The sequence below is a fragment of the Procambarus clarkii genome, chromosome 46 (assembly GCF_040958095.1).
Source record: "Procambarus clarkii isolate CNS0578487 chromosome 46, FALCON_Pclarkii_2.0, whole genome shotgun sequence".
NCBI classification, from domain to species: domain Eukaryota; kingdom Metazoa; phylum Arthropoda; class Malacostraca; order Decapoda; family Cambaridae; genus Procambarus; species Procambarus clarkii.
In genome coordinates, this window is record NC_091195.1 from 18,467,798 (window position 1) to 18,486,109 (window position 18,312).

The window sequence follows — 18,312 nt, forward strand, 5'->3', positions numbered from 1 at the left end:
GAATCTGACTGGACTGACTGGATGTAGGGAATGGGGTACTGCGAGTTAGTAAGGGTCCCTTTTAAAAGAAAAAAGTCCCTTTTTGTCAAGTCATTTACATCAGTGACAGACGAGAATATTCAGCCCATCCTCCTGTTTTGGTAGTAGTTACAGTGACGAGGAGGACCATAGTACACACATACCGACGTACAACGCAGTAGAAAGTAGAAATCGGACATATTACATTTAGACAAACCGGAAAAAAAGATTTTATATTTATGTTGCAAGGACTAACTAAAACCTAAACCTAACCTTCCTAGGACTAACACACACACTCTCTGAGGCCTATTATAGTACGTGTGCGCGCTATTCTAGGCCTAGGAATATTTAAGATTGTTTTTTAGAACCCCAATAAATTAAATAGTACAAGATTCTAATTCCTTAGTTCCTCAATGTTTGTACTACGGTGCATATAGTTACAAAGAGTACTATCTAAACTATCTATCGGGTTCTTATGCCCGAAACGCTTTGCGTAATAGTGGCTTTAGGCATTGTATGTACTAGCTATACCTATAAGTTAAACAATCCTTGTAAATATTTATTGTATGTATGTACCTTACCTAAATAAAATTGTATTGTAAACAAGAAGATCAACGGGATTATTGCAAAGCACAAAACTTCCAGATGACCCCCAAGATCAAGACCTTACAAAGAGATCAACACAAATGCCACAAATGGTCAGAAGAATGGCAAACAGGAGATGCTTTTACCGCCCATAGGGTTATCTTGAGGTTATCTCGAGATGATTTCGGGGCTTTTTAGTGTCCCCGCGGCCCGGTCCTCGACCAGGCCTCCACCCCCAGGAAGCAGCCCGTGACAGCTGACTAACACCCAGGTACCTATTTTACTGCTAGGTAACAGGGGCATAGGGTGAAAAACTCTGCCCATTGTTTCTCGCCAGCGCCTGGGATCGAACCCAGGACCACAGGATCACAAGTCCAGTGTGCTGTCCGCTCGGCCGACCGGCTCCCGAAAAGGGTTGTAAGCCCATGGTACCACCTAGTGCACTTCAAAATCCAGCTGGAAAAAAAAACAAAATCGGGAAAATGAAGGGGAATCGAGTGCCTTTGACAAGCCACCGACGGTGGTGGCACAAGTGCCACCGACTTCCTGTCCCCCCTTCAAGACCACTAGAGAAATGCTAACCCTCGGGTAAATTCAGGGAAAACATTACCAAAATATAACATAGTATATAGACATTAACAAGATTCGATTTATATAATATACTATTTCCTTTTATTCCAGAAATTTGTAAAGACTTACCTGTGACGGATTGGATTCTTTGAGTTGGGCACTAAGACTTTGCACAATGTTTGGAGATGTCTTCGAGTGTCCACGAGCCATCAAAATTCTGTAAGCTTACAATCTTCAGAAGTTCATCATCAGAGCCACCATCATCAGACTGTTCAGTCATCACACAATCAACATCGAAGCCACCATCATCAGACTGTTCAGTCATCACACAATCAACATCGAAGCCACCACCATCAGACTGGTTTCTCGCTTTCCTCGATGCGCCTCTAACTTGTGTTTTTGCCGACTGTGGTACAGAAAAGGCAATTAATGCTGCAGACTATTATGAAGGAGCGCATTGCATCAAATGCCCTTATATTCTATTATATTAAACAGTCTCCGTGGTGTAGTGGTAAGACACTCGCCTGGCGTTCCGCGAGCGCTATGTCATGGGTTCGTATCCTGGCCGGGGAGGATTTACTGGGCGTAATTCCTTAACTGTAGCCTCTGTTTAAACGCAACAGTAAAATGTGTACTTAGTTGTAACAACGATTCTTCGCGGCGGGGATCGTATTCCAGGGACCTGCCCGAAACACTACGCGTACTAGTGGCTGTACAACCATGTAACAACTCTTGTATATATCTCAAAAAAAATATTGTCGGGGCAGATAAGTTACGACAAATAGGAAATGAAAAAGATGCCGATCATTTGTCATTGCAATCAATCTGAGCTACCTATGTGCTTTAATATACCTACAAATTTTCTTTCATCTTTTATTTTTTTCTTGCTATGTAACTTTTATCATTTATCATTAGATTATTGCATCATAATCAGATTATTGCATCATAATCAGATTATTGCATCATAATCAGATTATTGCATCATAATCAGATTATTGCATCATAATCATTGTGGTTGTGTGATGTGGCACACAACCACTAATTTTGAAACCAGTCCCCAAAAAAACAGATTTTTAGGAAATATTTTGTTTGTGGATGCCACAATGTGTCTTGTGCATATATTCGTATGATAAATTGTGGATGCTTCGAGGCGTCTAGCGAGTGCAAGTGTTAATTTGTAGAACAGATTACCAGGTAAGAAACTAATAGAGGTGGTATCACTTTTTAAGCATAGGTTAGATATATAGATGAATGAGTTTGGTTATCTTGAGATGATTTCAGGCTTCTTTTTTTTTTTTATTTTTTTTTTTTTTTTTTTAATGTCCCCGCGGCCCGGTCTTCGACCAGGCCCCCACCCCCAGGAAGCAGCCCGTGACAGCTGACTAACACCCAGGTACCTATTTTACTGCTAGGTAACAGGGGCATAGGGTGAAAAACTCTGCCCATTGTTTCTCGCCGGCGCCTGGGATCGAACCCAGGACCACAAGTCCAGCGTGCTGTCCGCTCGGCCGACCGGCTTCCTGGGCCCAATAATCCTTCTGCACATTCATTAATTCTTACATTCATACACAATCACACGTCGCAGACCTTGTCTGTAGTGGGCAACAGTCTACCAACTCTGTCAATAACAAAATTCTGCCTCATTTGATTAATGGTTCAATCTTTTTTCCTAAATTCATTTGATACGGTACACTACTATCTCGCACCTTCAGTTAAATTCTCCACATCTCGCTTCATTATCGAATTAAAAATTGTGACACTAGCTCTCCACATATGTCAGTTGCTTAATTTAGAACCTGTACTTGAGGTCGATCTCGAACCCATTGTTGATGTGACGACTTATATTGAATTTTGTAACTAGCTCATCAAGATTGTAACTTGCTTAGCTAAATGAACTGTGGGGTTCAGTCCCTGAGCCCATTATGTGCCTCTGTAACCCTTTCCACTACTGCCCACAAGATGGGTATGGGGTGTATAATAAATGAACTAAACTAAAAACTATCGAACTACTGTATACGTGATCATTTCTGCATTAACCTCGGCAACACCTGCTGCAGTGCGCACTTTTTTTATGCCTCTACACATTGACCAAATCACACTAGAAAGTGAAGGCTTCAAGTCACACTCTACTTGAGAATGGTCCAGGACGGAGCGAAACGTCGTCGTCCCTTCACCTTCTAGTGTGTGGTCTGGTCAACATATTTAAGCCACATCATTGTGACTACTCGTCTGCATGCCTCTATACTGATGCAATTACCCGTCAACAGACGGGAGTTTGCTGGTGTTCTACTTTTAATTCCTCACAAACTACCAAAAACATTCAATTTTACACTTCCAGCCAACAGACTTTTAAAGTCTAATTTCTTCATCCAATTTTAATTTCTTCTCTACCACTTAACATTAATTCTCGCAATGATCTTTTTAAATATTCTTGTAATTCTTTGCACAGACGTTTAAATAATTTCCTTAACTTAATTATGTACAGTATTTCATATAGCATTAACCATCATTCAAATTCATTAGAACTAATGATTACTGTAAAACAATAGTAAAAGTAAAATACCCTGTAGAGGTACGCTAACGAAAGCTGGAAACAATAAAATATCAATATTAGAATTTAATTTAAATGATATCAAGATCCTTACACATTGTTCAGAAGCATTACTTCCAAACCTAAACCCTCCACCTCCCGCCGTAGCAGTTGTGGGGGCTTGGGCTCCAGATAATGAACCACCAGTCGTGGGGACTTGGGATCCAAATAACGAACCACCAGTCGTGGGGGCTTGGGATCCAAATAACGAACCACCAGTTGTGGGGGCTTGGGCTCCAAATAACGAACCACCAGGTGCAGGGGCTTGGGCTCCAAATAATGAACCACCAGTTGTGGGGACTTGGGCTCCAAATAACGAAGTATCAGTTGTACAACCAAATGAGGATGCAGCGCTACCAAAAGCAACACTTTGACTCAAAGGTGTTGGCTGCAATGTTAACAAAACCAAAATTAAAAAGGTAAAGCAACATATGTATCAGCAGAAAGTGCAAAGCCATTACGACCATCAAGTACTTGAAAGGGATGCGAGGAGAAGAATATTGAGAGCACCGAGGGCCGAGTATAACGAGAAGCGATTAAACAATTTAAATGGCACCATAGCTATGAGGCCTTTGTCAATGAAGAAAGGAAAGTGTACACAGGTGTACAGTATATGTACACAGGTGTACAGTATACACCTGCCTACAATTTCAATTATTTATTTTTCAACTTCTATGCAAATGGAGACATTTATTAGCAATCTTTTCTTGCCAAGTTTCTACCAATTAAAATAATTTTGTTGATAATTACGAATGAAATCCCCGTCTGATCCGAGAGCATAAATCCTGAATTTATGTATACCTTGACTCGCACAAGGCTCCAGAAAGCCTTGATAGTGTGGGCATTACGCTTAGTGCCATAAACAATCATCACTCGGCCTTCTCTAACCATCCCATTAATTAAACAATCTGTGAGCTTCTCCCTCTGGAATTTAGCATAAAGACTTGTGGTCTAATAGAAGTACAAGCCCACATGGCATCCAAAGATTACGTCAAGTGCGACTCCATACGCCATGCATTTTAATGGCTTTTATTTATTATGCAATCTGGACCTATGGAAAATAATATCCTTACCCTAGTTATGTACAGTATTTCATATAGCATTAACCATCATTCTATTGCACTAAAGTAAAATATATTATAATTAAAGATTACTGTAAAATAATAGTAAAAGTAAAATACCCTGTGGAGGTACGCTATTGAAAACTGGAAACTATAAAATATCAATATTTGAAGTTAAATGATATCAAGATCCTTACACATTGTTCAGAAGCATTACTTCCAAACCTAAACCCTCCACCTCCCGCCGTAGCAGTTGTGGGGGCTTGGGCTCCAAATAACGAACCACCAGCTGTGGGGGCTTGGGCTCCAAATAACGAACCACCAGCTGCAGGGGCTTGGGCTCCAAATAACGAACCACCAGCTGTGGGGGCTTGGGCTCCAAATAACGAACCACCAGCTGTACAACCAACTGAGGATGCACTGCTACCAAAAGCAACATATTGACTCAAACGTGTTGGCTGCATTGGCGTCAAAGGTGCTGGCTGCAATGTTAACAAAACCAAAATTAAAAAGGTAAAGCAGCATAATTACCAGCAGAAAGAGCAAAGCCATTACGACTATATAGCACTTGAAAGGGACACAAGGATAATGATACTGGGTGTACTGGGGACCGAGTGTAATGAGAAGCGATTAAACAATTTATATGGCACCATAGCTATGAGGCCTTTGTCAATTTACGAAGCAAGAGTGTATGCAGGAGTACAGTATATACCTATTCTTCAATTTCAATTATTTACGTTCAACTTCTATGCAAATGGAGACATTTATTAGCTATCTTTTTGCCAAGTTTCTACCAATTAAAATAATTTTGTTGATAATTATGACTGGACCCCCTGTCTGATCCAAGAGCATAAATTCTGAATTTATGTTGACTAAACCACTCACTAGAAAGTGAAGGGACGACGACGTCTCGGTCCGTCCTGGACCATTCACAATCGACTTCAGAATGGTCCAGGACGGACCGAAACGTCGTCGTCCCTTCACTTTCTAGTTTGTGGTTTCGTCAACATATTTCAGCCACGTTATTGTGACTTGTGTGCACGTGAATTTATGTATACCTTGATGTACACACAACTCCCGAAAACCATGGAATACACGGCTCCAGAAAACCAGCAAACACTTAGTGCCATAAACACAATCATTACTGCCTTCTCTAACCATTCCATTAGTTAGTTTAACAATGTGTTTGCCTGTTTGTTGGACCAGACCACACACTAGAAGTTGAAGGGACGACGACGTCCCTTCGACGTCGTCGTCGAAGAAGTTGACGACGACGACAATCTGTTTGCCTCTTAACATACAGAAATCTGCTGGTGGTGGTCTATTTTTTATTTCTCACAAACTAGACGTTTAAAGTACTCTATCTCGTGTGTTCTCTCCTCTCTCTCTTCTCTCTCTCTCTCTCTCTCTCTCTCGTTCTCTCTCGATTCATTCACTGTTGGTGCTTTTGTTTATTAATTTCTTTATACAATTTTCACCTCTTTTTCTTAACACTAATCATCCCATTGATCTTTTTAAGCATTCTTGTAATTCTTTGCACAGACGTTTAAAATAATATCCATAACTTAGTTATGTATTTCATATAGCATTGATGAAAGAGGAAATGTATATGTTTATCTCTCGGAATGTTTGGTAACATGTTTATTGTTTGTGATGTGTGTATATGTATGTATTAACACGTTGTACTGAACGGGGTGAGAATAGCTTGAGCTACCTCATCCCTTTGTGTGTATTTTACCTCAATAAACTTATTTCAATTTCAATTTCAATTATAGCATTGATTATCAAGAGCACCAAAGTAAAACAAAAATTTGAATTAATTACTGTAAAGCAATATTAAGAGTAATAAGCGACAGATAGCTAAAACACTTGATCCAAGTACTACATGCGGAAAAACCACGCAGACAAATTAGAGAATGCCGAATGCGGTTTCGGTCCGTGTGTTGGCCTTCCTCAGAGCAAGAAAGTACGACTGGGGAAGCCCGTCACCCCTTGGGGGGGGGGGGGGGGGACCCCGTCTCCCCTTGGATGGGGGGAGGCTTGCTACCTGGATAATTGGACTACCTTCCCGACCCACGCTCATTCTTGCTCCGAGCAAGAGCCACACATGGACAGAAAACGCATTCACAATTCTCTTAATTTTTCAACATGGTTTTTCTGCATTGAAAGTAATATATATAGGAAAGCTACTGAAAGATGGAAACTATAAAATGTCAACATATAAAGTTAATTTAAAATGTTATGAATCAAGATCCTTACCGACATTCCTCCTAGAGGAGGACTCTTTTTAAATCTAACGGCTCCGGAACTCGCAGATACACCCCACATAGGCATAGCGAAGTTCTGGGGTACAAATGCGGGTGGAGCTGCACCAACCCGTTGTGACATCAACTGCAAATGTTAAAACAAAAAATAAAGAGGCAGCTAATACACTGAGCACATTGAGGACACTGTAATGAGAAGATTAACCAATTTAGATGGCACTGTAGCAACTTGGTCATTGGTGCCATAAAAAACCAGCGTTGAATGTAATGAAATGCCATTTTCTGGCCGAGTCCCGGAGGCTCCCCAAAGCTATCCATGGCTGATATGGATACCCTAACTATTTTGCATCAGTCGATGTGGGTGGAGTTCTAGGCCTACCGGGGACCACGAGCCAGAACCTGGGCCCCTCACAGAGGCACGGGGAGCAATGGCCCATAGAAATGCACATGTGATTTGGAGCATTCTATATCTGCCATCGACCGGGACAGGCACCCAGAAAGGCAAGTGCCACAAAACAAACCCCTATTCTGGTTAACAACAAAAATCGACAAATGAGTGGACAGAACTCCAAGAAAAACGAACAAGCATGACGTCACACAAGCCGCGCCGCATGTCTGCGCAGCTCCCCCCCTCCCCAGGAGGGAAAAGGGGGAGCCCCAGACCCCCGCGCCGGCGATCCACGCCCCAGTTCCGAGGCTGAATATCAAAATCGCGAAAAAAACACCGACTGGAGAGCGGGAGGGTGCTGGGGAGCCTCCGGGACTCGCCCAGAAAATGGCGTTTCATTACAGTCAATGCTGGTTTTCTGGGGGGGAGCCCCTACGGCTCCCCGGAGCTACTTCACCAAAGACTACCTAAGAAAACAAGGGAACATACCCAGGAGGTAGTCGGTGAACCACTCCTCAACACGAAGTCGAGACAACAGGCTGCATCCGCCGACCTAAAGCGACACGGGCCCGACTGGGCCCAACAACGTTCACAAGGGAGCGTGCAGCCAGGACTGTCCAACTGCCAAAAACCCCGTGCCCGAATGTCAGCCCAAGACCTATTGCCGAAGACAACAGCTAGAGCAGCAAACTTACGAACGTCGTGGGCACAGGGATAGACCACAGGCTGGCTAGATTTAATAACCCCACGGACTACCCGAGACCCGAACCCGCGAACAGGGAAGAAGGGAAACGATCAACCCAAAGCACGTCCCCGGACACAGAAGCCGTGACGAGCAGATAACGGCGGAGGGCTGCAATCGGACACAACACAAGGTGAACCCCCGGCCTGACAACCCAAGCAACAACCCAAGGACCCCTCCGGAAAGTAGCAGTCGCATTCTTCGCCAGAAAAAAGGGAGATGGCTGCAGACGAACAAACCTATGACCATGACAATAGGAGCAAAAAACAACTGCGCCCGAGAAGAGCATGAAGCTCCGCCACACAACCCCCAGAGGCCAATGCCAACAGAAAAAAAAAAAAAAAAAAAAAAGAGCCTTAGCAAAGCAATCCTGAACCGAAGGAGCCACAACAAACCGAGTAGAAGAAAGACAGGAGAGCACTCTGTCCAAAGACCAGGATGGCACAGGCAGTGCAGGAGCAGGCTGGAGGTGAAACAACGCACGAGAGCCTGCAAAACGGTGCAGAAGGAACATCGATACCGAAAGCTAGCAGCAGCAGCTCCGCCAGTGCTGCACGATACGATATAAATCATGGTCCACATTGCCGGGTTTGAGAGCCTCAGTAGTGAGTGAGCAACCAAGGCTGGCACTCGCAGCATGAGCGCACAGCTCTGCTGTTCAGCGTGTGACCACAGCATCGCCTAATAATGTCAAAATATATATATAACCTGTATTATTTAGCCATGATAGTATTATAGAAGAGCCTGAGTGTGATAATGACTGGGTACAATGTTCAAATATCAGTGATTCAATGCTGTTCATGATGTTCACAGCACTAGCCACAGCACCACAGCATTATTTCGTCCATCTAGGAATCTTCAAACGACTTCTTTGGTTCCTTTTCAAAATAAACTTGTGGTCAATTATTCATTTACAGAAATTAGTGACCAGGATTGTGGTTATAATTAGCGTTGTGCATAGTATTGTCGAAGGAGGAATTTTGGTGAGGGAGGGAGGGAGAATTGAGGTAGCCTCACTGTGTGGCAGCCACTCTTTGTTTTGCTCACCATACTAGCTTCGTGATTCGCTACGGGGAACACACATGTACATGGGTATATACAGTGTGTGTGTATATAGTGTAATAACAGCAAAAGGAGTATGTTGAGTGGAGCTAATGTTGGTGAGGGAGGTGACGTCGTAATCGTAGAGTCGTCTGCTGTGTGATTTCTCATGCAGTGTATGGTGGCCACAATACCGGCTTACTTGCATAGTTCTGGTAAATAAAACATGTAGATAAGTATATATAACATGTGTAAATAGTGTAATAAAAACAATAACAGTATGGTGGGAGGAGCAATGTTGGCGAGTAAGATGTTTGAGTGAGGGAGGGCTGGCTGGGTGTGGCTGCTCTCACTCGCGATGTTCTGAATGTGTTGATGGTGAATGTATAGTGTGTGACAGTATATAGTCTGTAAATAGATTGTATATATACATAAATTAGCATGATACATGGTAAATATGTGCAACATGTGTACACAAGTGTCATGCACGTAACACAGTGTCCTTGGACAGTACGGATGTTTTACTGCCATAATATAGTGTACATGTTCATTATACATAGGATTAGCACATAAAAACAAAATGTATTTGGAACTGTGCGCAAAAAATGAACAAAAATATATTCGCGACAACTCCCAGGCGCCCCACCGGCCCCGGGAGCTTATGGCACTGGCGCACGGGGAATGATGACGTCACGCGCCACCTTACGGACCCCATAGCAGCCAATTTTGAAATTCTGTTGCTATACCCATATACAGGGAGGGGTTTTTGACACCAAGAACAAAAAATAATTTTTTCCCGAGTATTTCTTGCGCACTGGGGGGGGGGGGTGTCATTTATAGGCCGCGCAGTTAAAGGGTCAAGATGCGTAAAATCGCCCCAGAAAAACCCGGACCACTAACGCCTCGCTCCACTCAAACGTGCGGGCTCGACAGAATGAGTCCCAAGCATCCAGCGAAAACAAGGAGCAGTCTGCAAGCCAGGACGAACCCGGAACCTCACAACGCACCCGGTAAGCACACGTCGATCCAAACCCAAACGAAGAAGGAACCATTACGGAGGCAAACTCCGGGTCACGCAGGAGGCAAGCCGCAAAGGCCGACCGCACCGCAGGCGAAGAGATGCGGGTAGCCGAAAACCTCCGGAAGACGGAACCGAAGAAACCACAGGGACACTGAACCGAACCCTGGGAGGAGCAGAACAAAGTCCAAATTGTACGCAGAGGGGGAATAGAAAAAAAAGCCTCACCCAATAATTACTCTAGTACTGTTACAGGATGAGAGCTACGCTCGTGGTGTCCCGTCTTCCCAGCACTCATAACACTTAACTACAGTGAAACTACAGTGAAACTTGTAGTGAAACTACAGGTACTGACTGTTCAGTCGGTTCACTTTCAGCTTCTCCGTCTTCCTTTGAAAGATCTCGTCTTAATAACCATAATTTCCCCTTCACCACTTTGTAATTTCTTAACATTTCTGAGTACCTGGTTGATACCTGGTTGATAAGGTTCTGGGAGTTCTTCTACTCCAAGCCCGGCCCGAGGCCAGGCTTGACTTGTGAGAGTTTGGTCCACCAGGCTGTTGCTTGGAGCGGCCCGCAGGGCCACATATACCTGGTTGATGGGGTTCTGGGAGTTCTTCTACTCCCCAAGCCCGGCCCGAGGCCAGGCTTGACTTGTGAGAGTTTGGTCCACCAGGCTGTTGCTTGGAGCGGCCCGCAGGCCCACATACCCACCACAGCCCGGTTGGTCCGGCACTCCTTGGAGGAATAAATCTAGTTTCCTCTTGAAAATGTCCACGGTTGTTCCGGCAATATTTCTTATGCTTGCTGGACTCCTTATGGGGGATTTCTTATGCTTACTTCTTCCATCTTGTTTAGCTCCGTTTAGGGTGATCCTCAAGAGTCTACCTTTCCCGTTTTCATACTTGCCAATTCTCACGTAGTCACGGAACATTTAGATAAGGGTAGTAGGGTTATCTTTAGGTTATCTTGAGATGATTTCGGGGCTTTTTTAGTGTCCCCGCAGCCCGGTCCTCGACCAGGCCTCCACCCCCAGGAAGCAGCCCGTGACAGCTGAACCCAGGTACCTATTTTACTGCTAGGTAACAGAGGCATAGGGTGAAAAACTCTGCCCATTGTTTCTCACCGGCGCCCGGAATTGAACCCGGGACCACAGGATCACAAGTGCAGCATGCTGTCCACTCTGCCGACCAGCTCCCTTATCACCCTGGACAAAAACTCAGATTTATATAGTCACATACATGTACATTCATTTAGTAACTGCATTTAAACCCCTTATCATTACTTACCATTTCTGGACTTATTTCTGGACTCGTTTCTGGACTCTCTTGACACTTTTGTGCTACCGTCTTTCCATCCTGATCCACTCCAACAAGAGCGGTCAATTCTGAGACGACGCCACTAGCAATGCTCAGGGCAATCATGTCTTCTGCAACATCATCTGCAATTCAGAAAATTTCATTCAGAAAATTTAAGAGTAAAGAAAGTCTGGTAAGGAAAGTGGTCGACGGAATAAAGGCAACGCAACAAGAGCACTCTAGGAAGCGACTCTTCCAATACGAATACGTCAGTATAATTCCTGTTGTTGGGGACAGGAAGCCTGCACTTAGGCTTGTACCGAGACCAACCCCTCTTTCCTCAGGTAAAACCAATTTTTTTTCTTTTTATTATTATTTTCTACCACAGACGTGGCCACACATTTACAATGCTAACCAGCATATATATACATTTTCTTCTGTCCTCCATGGACAGGGTTAGAGATGTGTTAAACATATAGTTCAGGGGTTTATTGAACAATCAACCACAGAAGGCAATTCGGTGCTTTTAAAATGCTAAGCTAACCTACATATGTAAAAGCATTGACTTCCACCCAGGATGCAACCCAAAACAGTTGCTCAACCCCAGATTATTTATTGCTAGGTGAACAGAAGCACTAGTTGAAAGGAAACATGCCCAACCATTTCTGTCCCACACAGAGATCCGAATCCGAAATGACAAATATCAAGTCAAGGACACAAACCGCTCACTACAGAACCCCCATTATGAATAAAGTACAGTACAAATAAACAAGAAGAACAAGCACACAATACAGCCTATCCTCCTACACTGAAAGGACTTGTATTTTGTGTAAAGTACCAAGGTGTAATCAAAGTCCACCTTGACAGCCGAGTGGACAGCGCTTCGGATTCATAGTCCCGAGATTCCGGGTTCGATCCCCGGTGGAGGCGGAGACAAATGGGCAAAAAGTTTCTTTCTTCCCTGATGCCCTTGTTGCCTAGCAGTAAATAGGTACCTGGGAGTTAGACAGCTGCTACGGACTGCTTCCTGGGGGGGGGGGGGGGTGTAACAAAAAGGAGGCCTGGTCGAGGACCGGGCCGCAGGGACACTAAGCCCCGAAATCATCGAGATAATCTCAAGGTAATGATCGACCACCAAAACGTTGACTGTCTTACAGTATTACCGAATTAGTGTATTACCAAAATTACTTAAAATTTCGAAACGATTTAAATACATTGCCAAAATTTGGTAATTATTGTATTGGCAAAACTCTGTTCATATTAGTGGCTTTAGACATAGTATACACTAGCTCTATCTAGAAATCTAACATTCTGGGAGGAGCCATTTTGGCAAGGGAGTGACGCGCTGTTGTCTGCTACCTGCTGTATCACTTGACGTGTAGGTTTTTGTGCCCACTATGTTTGGACTCCATACCAGCTTAGTTGTACAGTTATGGTGAACAAAACATGTACATACTTATATATAACATGTGTATATAGTGTAACAACAGCAAAAGGACAATGTTGGAAGGAGTTATGTTGCCGAATGTGGTGTTGGTGAAGGAGGGAGAGACAGAGAGGTGGCGACTGATAGCTGGCGAGTGGCTATCTTGCGGTTATCTCGAGGTGATTTCGGGGCTTAGTGTCCCCGCGGCCCAGTCCTCGACCAGGCCTCCACCCCTAGGAAGCAGCCCGTGACAGCTGACTAACTCCCAGGTACCTATTTACTGCTAGGTAACAGGGGCTTCAGGGGTGAAAGAAACTCTGCCCATTGTTTCTCGCCGGCGCCCGGGATTGAACCCGGGACCACAGGATCATGCGCCCAGTGTTCTGTCCACTCAGCCACCGGCTCCCTTTTGGCGGCCACTCCTTTTGATTGGACTCGCCATACCAACGTAACGTTTGTTACAGTGAACACATATGTAGATAGGTATATACAACGTGTTTATATAGCGCAATAACAGCAAAACCAGTTTGATTCATCATAGAACATAATATACATGTCACATATATGAGCCCAATAATTTTCAGTACAGTACAGTATAGCGATATTCCACACATTGAACTATATAAATTCCACAAATTACACTTTTGAATACTATTACAGCAAAAAACCAGAGAAGAAACAAATGAGAAACAGCAAAATACTGTAATTATGAAACGTTATATTACACTGCAACTGCCGCCCTCCCCCACCCCCCCCCACAAGGTGGCGGGGCCGAGTGACCATGAGCGCTCCATCGCTCAGCGCCATAATTTGCTCAACTTCTCGGCTCCATCACGGCTGAAGTACTGTATGTAACATACAATATTTTATTCTAGTTTCCCCGTGATCAGAGCCTGCAATTTAACAATATAAGAGAAAAGTTTTTTGCAAAGAATTTATTTTCGGCACACCACAGGAATGTTATATTTTAAGGCTAGACAGCACGATGGTTAATACTGTACCAGTACCGCCTCAGGATATATTTCAACATCACGTACGAGGGTAGGAAAAATAACAAGGAAAACTATTTATTATTTAACGTTAAACTTGATCTGATGGAACAGCTTCTGTCTCAATAACTGTACTTCATTAAATTAAGGTTTCACTACACACAGAAATGACAATTGCGTGATGCATCAAATGAATAAAACCCCGATTTGTGTCTCGGAGAGGCTGCAGGATCCAGCAAGTTCAGTAGAACTTCGATTTCAACTCCTTTTGACCATGTCGTAGCTCGGTCGATTAAGGCAGCGTCTAGGATGCTCTCGGACGCAGGTTCGAATCCTCGTCACGGCCCTTGTGGATTTGTTCATTAAGGTTTCACTGTTCTATGCACTGTATAAAACAAAAAGTGTATATTGACCAGACCACACACTAGAAGGTGAAGGGACGACGACGTTTTGGTCCATCCTGGACCATTCTCAATCGACACAATCAACTCGAGAATAGTTCAGGACGGACCGAAGCGTCGTCGTCCCTTCACCACCTAGTGTGTAGTCTGGTCAACATTAGCCACGTTATTGTGACTCGTCGCCTGCAAAAAGTGTACATGTATGCAGGCAAACTAGTAACAAGACAGATGCTTACCTTATGCAGGCGATGAGTCACAATAACATGGCTAAAGTATGATGACCAGACCACACACTAGAATGTGAAAGGACGACGACGTTTCGGTCCGTCCTGGACCATTCTCAAGTCGATGGTCCGTCCTGGACCATTCTCGACTTTAGAATGGTCCAGGACGGACCGAAACGTTGTCGTCCTTTCACATTCTCGTGCGTGGTCTGGTCACGATGCTTACCTTCCTCATCAAGCTGCCACTGGTTGATCTGGGCTCGTGCTGCCAAGCGATGGAGGCTCATCTCACTGTCATGGACACTGACAATATCACTGTCCTTGATGCCGATGCTTAGATCAGCATCCCCGATATTACCCATGATGCTTAGTGTCTTTACCTGTACAAGAGTAAAACCTATAATTGAAAAAATCTAATTTGTTTTATACAAAATCTAATTCTTTGTACAACCTTTTTTTGTACAAGATAAAAAAAAGACTCATACTTTATCTACAAATTTGTTAAAATATGAGAATACTGTATGTACAGTACCATATTTGCCGACAGATAAAATTGTGTTTTTTCTACATTAACTGAACACATTTTTTTGTATTTACATGCGCAAAATCCAGCCCATTCTCCCGTTTTGATAATACATACAGTTACAATATGGACCATCGTACAAATATTGACAACGAACAATTAGAATTTGGACAAGCCAGAAAAGGTTTTGAAATTAATTATATATACAAGAGTTCTTGCATTCTTGTAAAGCCACTAGCACGCATAGCATTTTGGGCAGGTCCTGAATCCTAATTTATTACGTTGCTAATAAAATAATCCTAGGCCTAATAAATTCACAGAGGCCTAATATAGTATACATGTGCTAATACCAGGCCTAGGAATATTTAAGTTTGGTTTTAGCTTTATTTTTCTGGACTATATCACGTAAACAGTACTAAATGCTGCTATCTAATTGTCCATAATGTCAATGCATGTACAATGGTGCACAGTTAGAAAAAGTACTGTCTAAACAGGAGGTTATCTTGGAGGTTATCTCGAGACAATTTCGGGGCTTTAGTGTCCCCGCGGCCCGGTCCTCGACCAGGCCTCCACCCCCAGGAAGCAGCCTGTGACAGCTGACTAACACCCAGGTACCTATTTTACTGCTAGGTAACAGGGGCATAGGGTGAAAGAAACTCTACCCATCATTTCACGCCGGCGCCCGGGATCGAACCCGGAACCACCGGATCACACGCCAGTGTTCAGTCCGCTCAGCCACCGGCTCCTCTCACGGGTTGGAAACATATCGCATCTTTCCCTTACAAAACCACTTGAAAATCAATTTCAACATGTGAATGATCATTTGATTTTTCCCCAAAAAGTCATTGAAAATTAGGTTGGTCTTATATGCCAGCACATTACAATATTTAAAACCCATTCTCCTAAAATAATAGTACTTATACCAACTATTTGGTCAACAGTACAAATATGAACTGCTGCATCCAAACAATGTTTACATTTAAATAAATAATAAATGTTTATTTAGGTAAGGTACATACATACAAGAGATTTTTACAAAGTTTGTTGGATTTATAGATAGAGCTAGTACATACAATGCCTAAAGCCACTATTACGCAAAGCGTTTCGGGCAGTGGTACTATTAGTTGTGTCAAGGCCACAAAAACAAACGTTAGAACATTACTAGGCCTAGTAGAGCACATACATGTACTGTATTAGACCTATGATAGCACACATTAGGCATAGAATTGCTTATTAATGACTTGGACAGACTAGATTAAGATTTTTCATTATTTTTCCATATTTTTAACATGCCATTTAGGCTAATTCAATAACAAAATGAGAACCTTTCCCAGTCCAACAGTTCATTTTTGTACATTTGACCAAATAGTTTTAAGAACGATATTATTACTGTAGCTGTAGATGGGCTGTAATATTTTGCCTGGCATATCTCCACAGTCACCTATGACTCCCAAGTATCTCCTGCATACTTACAATGCTAGTCGAGGGCACCCGAGCATAAAGTGTCAGATGCTGACCGCCGAAGATAATGGGTGGAACCTTGGGGACGAGTTTAACACTGCTAGTCGGCTCCATTTCGCAAGCAACTCGAACATTCTGCACATTATCCTGAACCATGGAACTCACTAGCCCCATCACCTGTAAACAATCAAGATGGATGGGAATTATTGCCTGGTAGATATGAGTTCGAGATCACAAAAATCCACATACGTGCTGGAAGAGAGGTTATCTTGAAGTTATCTCGAGATGATTTCGGGGCTTTAGTGTCCCCGCGGCCCGGTCCTCGACCAGGCCTCCACCCCCAGGAAGCAGCCCGTGACAGATGACTAACACCCAGGTACCTATTTTACTGCTAGGTAACAGGGGAATAGCTAGGTAAGGTAACAGGGGAATAGGGTGAAAAAAAACTGTGCCCATTGTTTCTCGCCGGCGCCCGGGATCGAACCCGGGACCACAGGATCATAAGTCTAGTGTGCTGTCCGCTCGGCTGACCGGCTCCCCAGCATAAGGAGAGGAGCATAATCTATAGCTAATTGAGAGCTTCCTCTTACGACAATATACAGGTAATAAGATAATCCTTCACAGCCGTTGGTTGTATCGGGAAATGTGTGCACGAGATGCACAATGACATCCTAAAAGCACGATAGCCGAGAAAATACAGTATTGAAAATACTGTACACACAAATGACAATAGCGTGATGCATCATATGCACAAATCCACAAGGGCCGTGGATTCGAATCCTCATCACGGCCCTCGTGAATTTGTTTACAGTATTGAAGCTATACAATGGCATCGAATCCACCTCGAACTCCTTAAAAGATGACAAATTCTTACCACCCGTGTTTAAAATACTGCTGCTCTGCCAATATAGGACTCTTATTAAACAATCTTTAAATGCAAAATTTCTATAATCGGTAAATTATCTGAATATGAGCAGCCATTAATAATCTTTATTATAAAAGAGGAAACTAGAGGAAAGACTAGAGGAAATATTAGACTAGAGGAAACTAGAGGAAAGACTAGAGGAAAACCTCACCACTACACAAGTCATGGTGTAGGGGGAGCCGGCCAGCCAGCCAAGCGGACAGCATGCGCGACACGCGATCCTGTGGTCCCAGGTTCGATCCCAGGCGCCGGCGAGAAACGATGAGCAGAGTGTCTTTCACCCTATGCCCCTGTTACCTAGCAGTAAATAGATACCTGGGTGTTAGTCAGCTGTCACGGGCTGCTTCCTGGGGGTGGAGGCCTGGTCAAAGACCGGGCCGCGGGGACACTAAAAGCCCCGAAATCAACTCAAGATAATCAAGATGGTCCAGGTAACATCTTGCGACATGCCAGTGTCAGGGAGGGTAAATGCTTTCAAACAAAACAAGATTAAGCCATACTTTATATACGTGACGCAGGGATTTCTTATCCTTGTGAGCATCTGCATATCAACAAGGAAAATTACATCAATTTTAAATACACAATGATATGACAATAGCGTGATATGGGAAAATCTTTGGAGCAGGTCTGTCGATCTGAACCCGAACCCTAGGTCACCCCCAGAGGCATGCATTACCCACTGAACCACAACGTGCTTAAAAATAACACGACCCGAAACCCACAGAAACTTAAAAAGGCGTTTAAAGCCACATATTGGTCCAAACAGAAATGCTTACATCTTGGCAGAC

At 43.6% G+C, this 18,312-nt stretch overlaps 1 protein-coding gene across 1 annotated transcript in view; it reads right to left on the reverse strand.

Moving 5' to 3' along the window:
- Window positions 1–1,302: 1,302 nt before the first annotated feature.
- Window positions 1,303–18,312, reverse strand: part of LOC123770497 (von Willebrand factor A domain-containing protein 5A) — a 31,953-nt gene continuing 14,943 nt past the window's right edge. Inside the window, 7 exon segments of the mRNA XM_045762424.2 lie at window positions 1,303–1,579; window positions 3,819–4,151; window positions 5,022–5,306; window positions 7,084–7,215; window positions 11,567–11,718; window positions 14,842–14,995; window positions 16,612–16,776. Of these exon segments, the coding sequence (XP_045618380.2) occupies window positions 1,334–1,579; window positions 3,819–4,151; window positions 5,022–5,306; window positions 7,084–7,215; window positions 11,567–11,718; window positions 14,842–14,995; window positions 16,612–16,776 (1,467 nt within the window). The 3' untranslated portion in view covers window positions 1,303–1,333.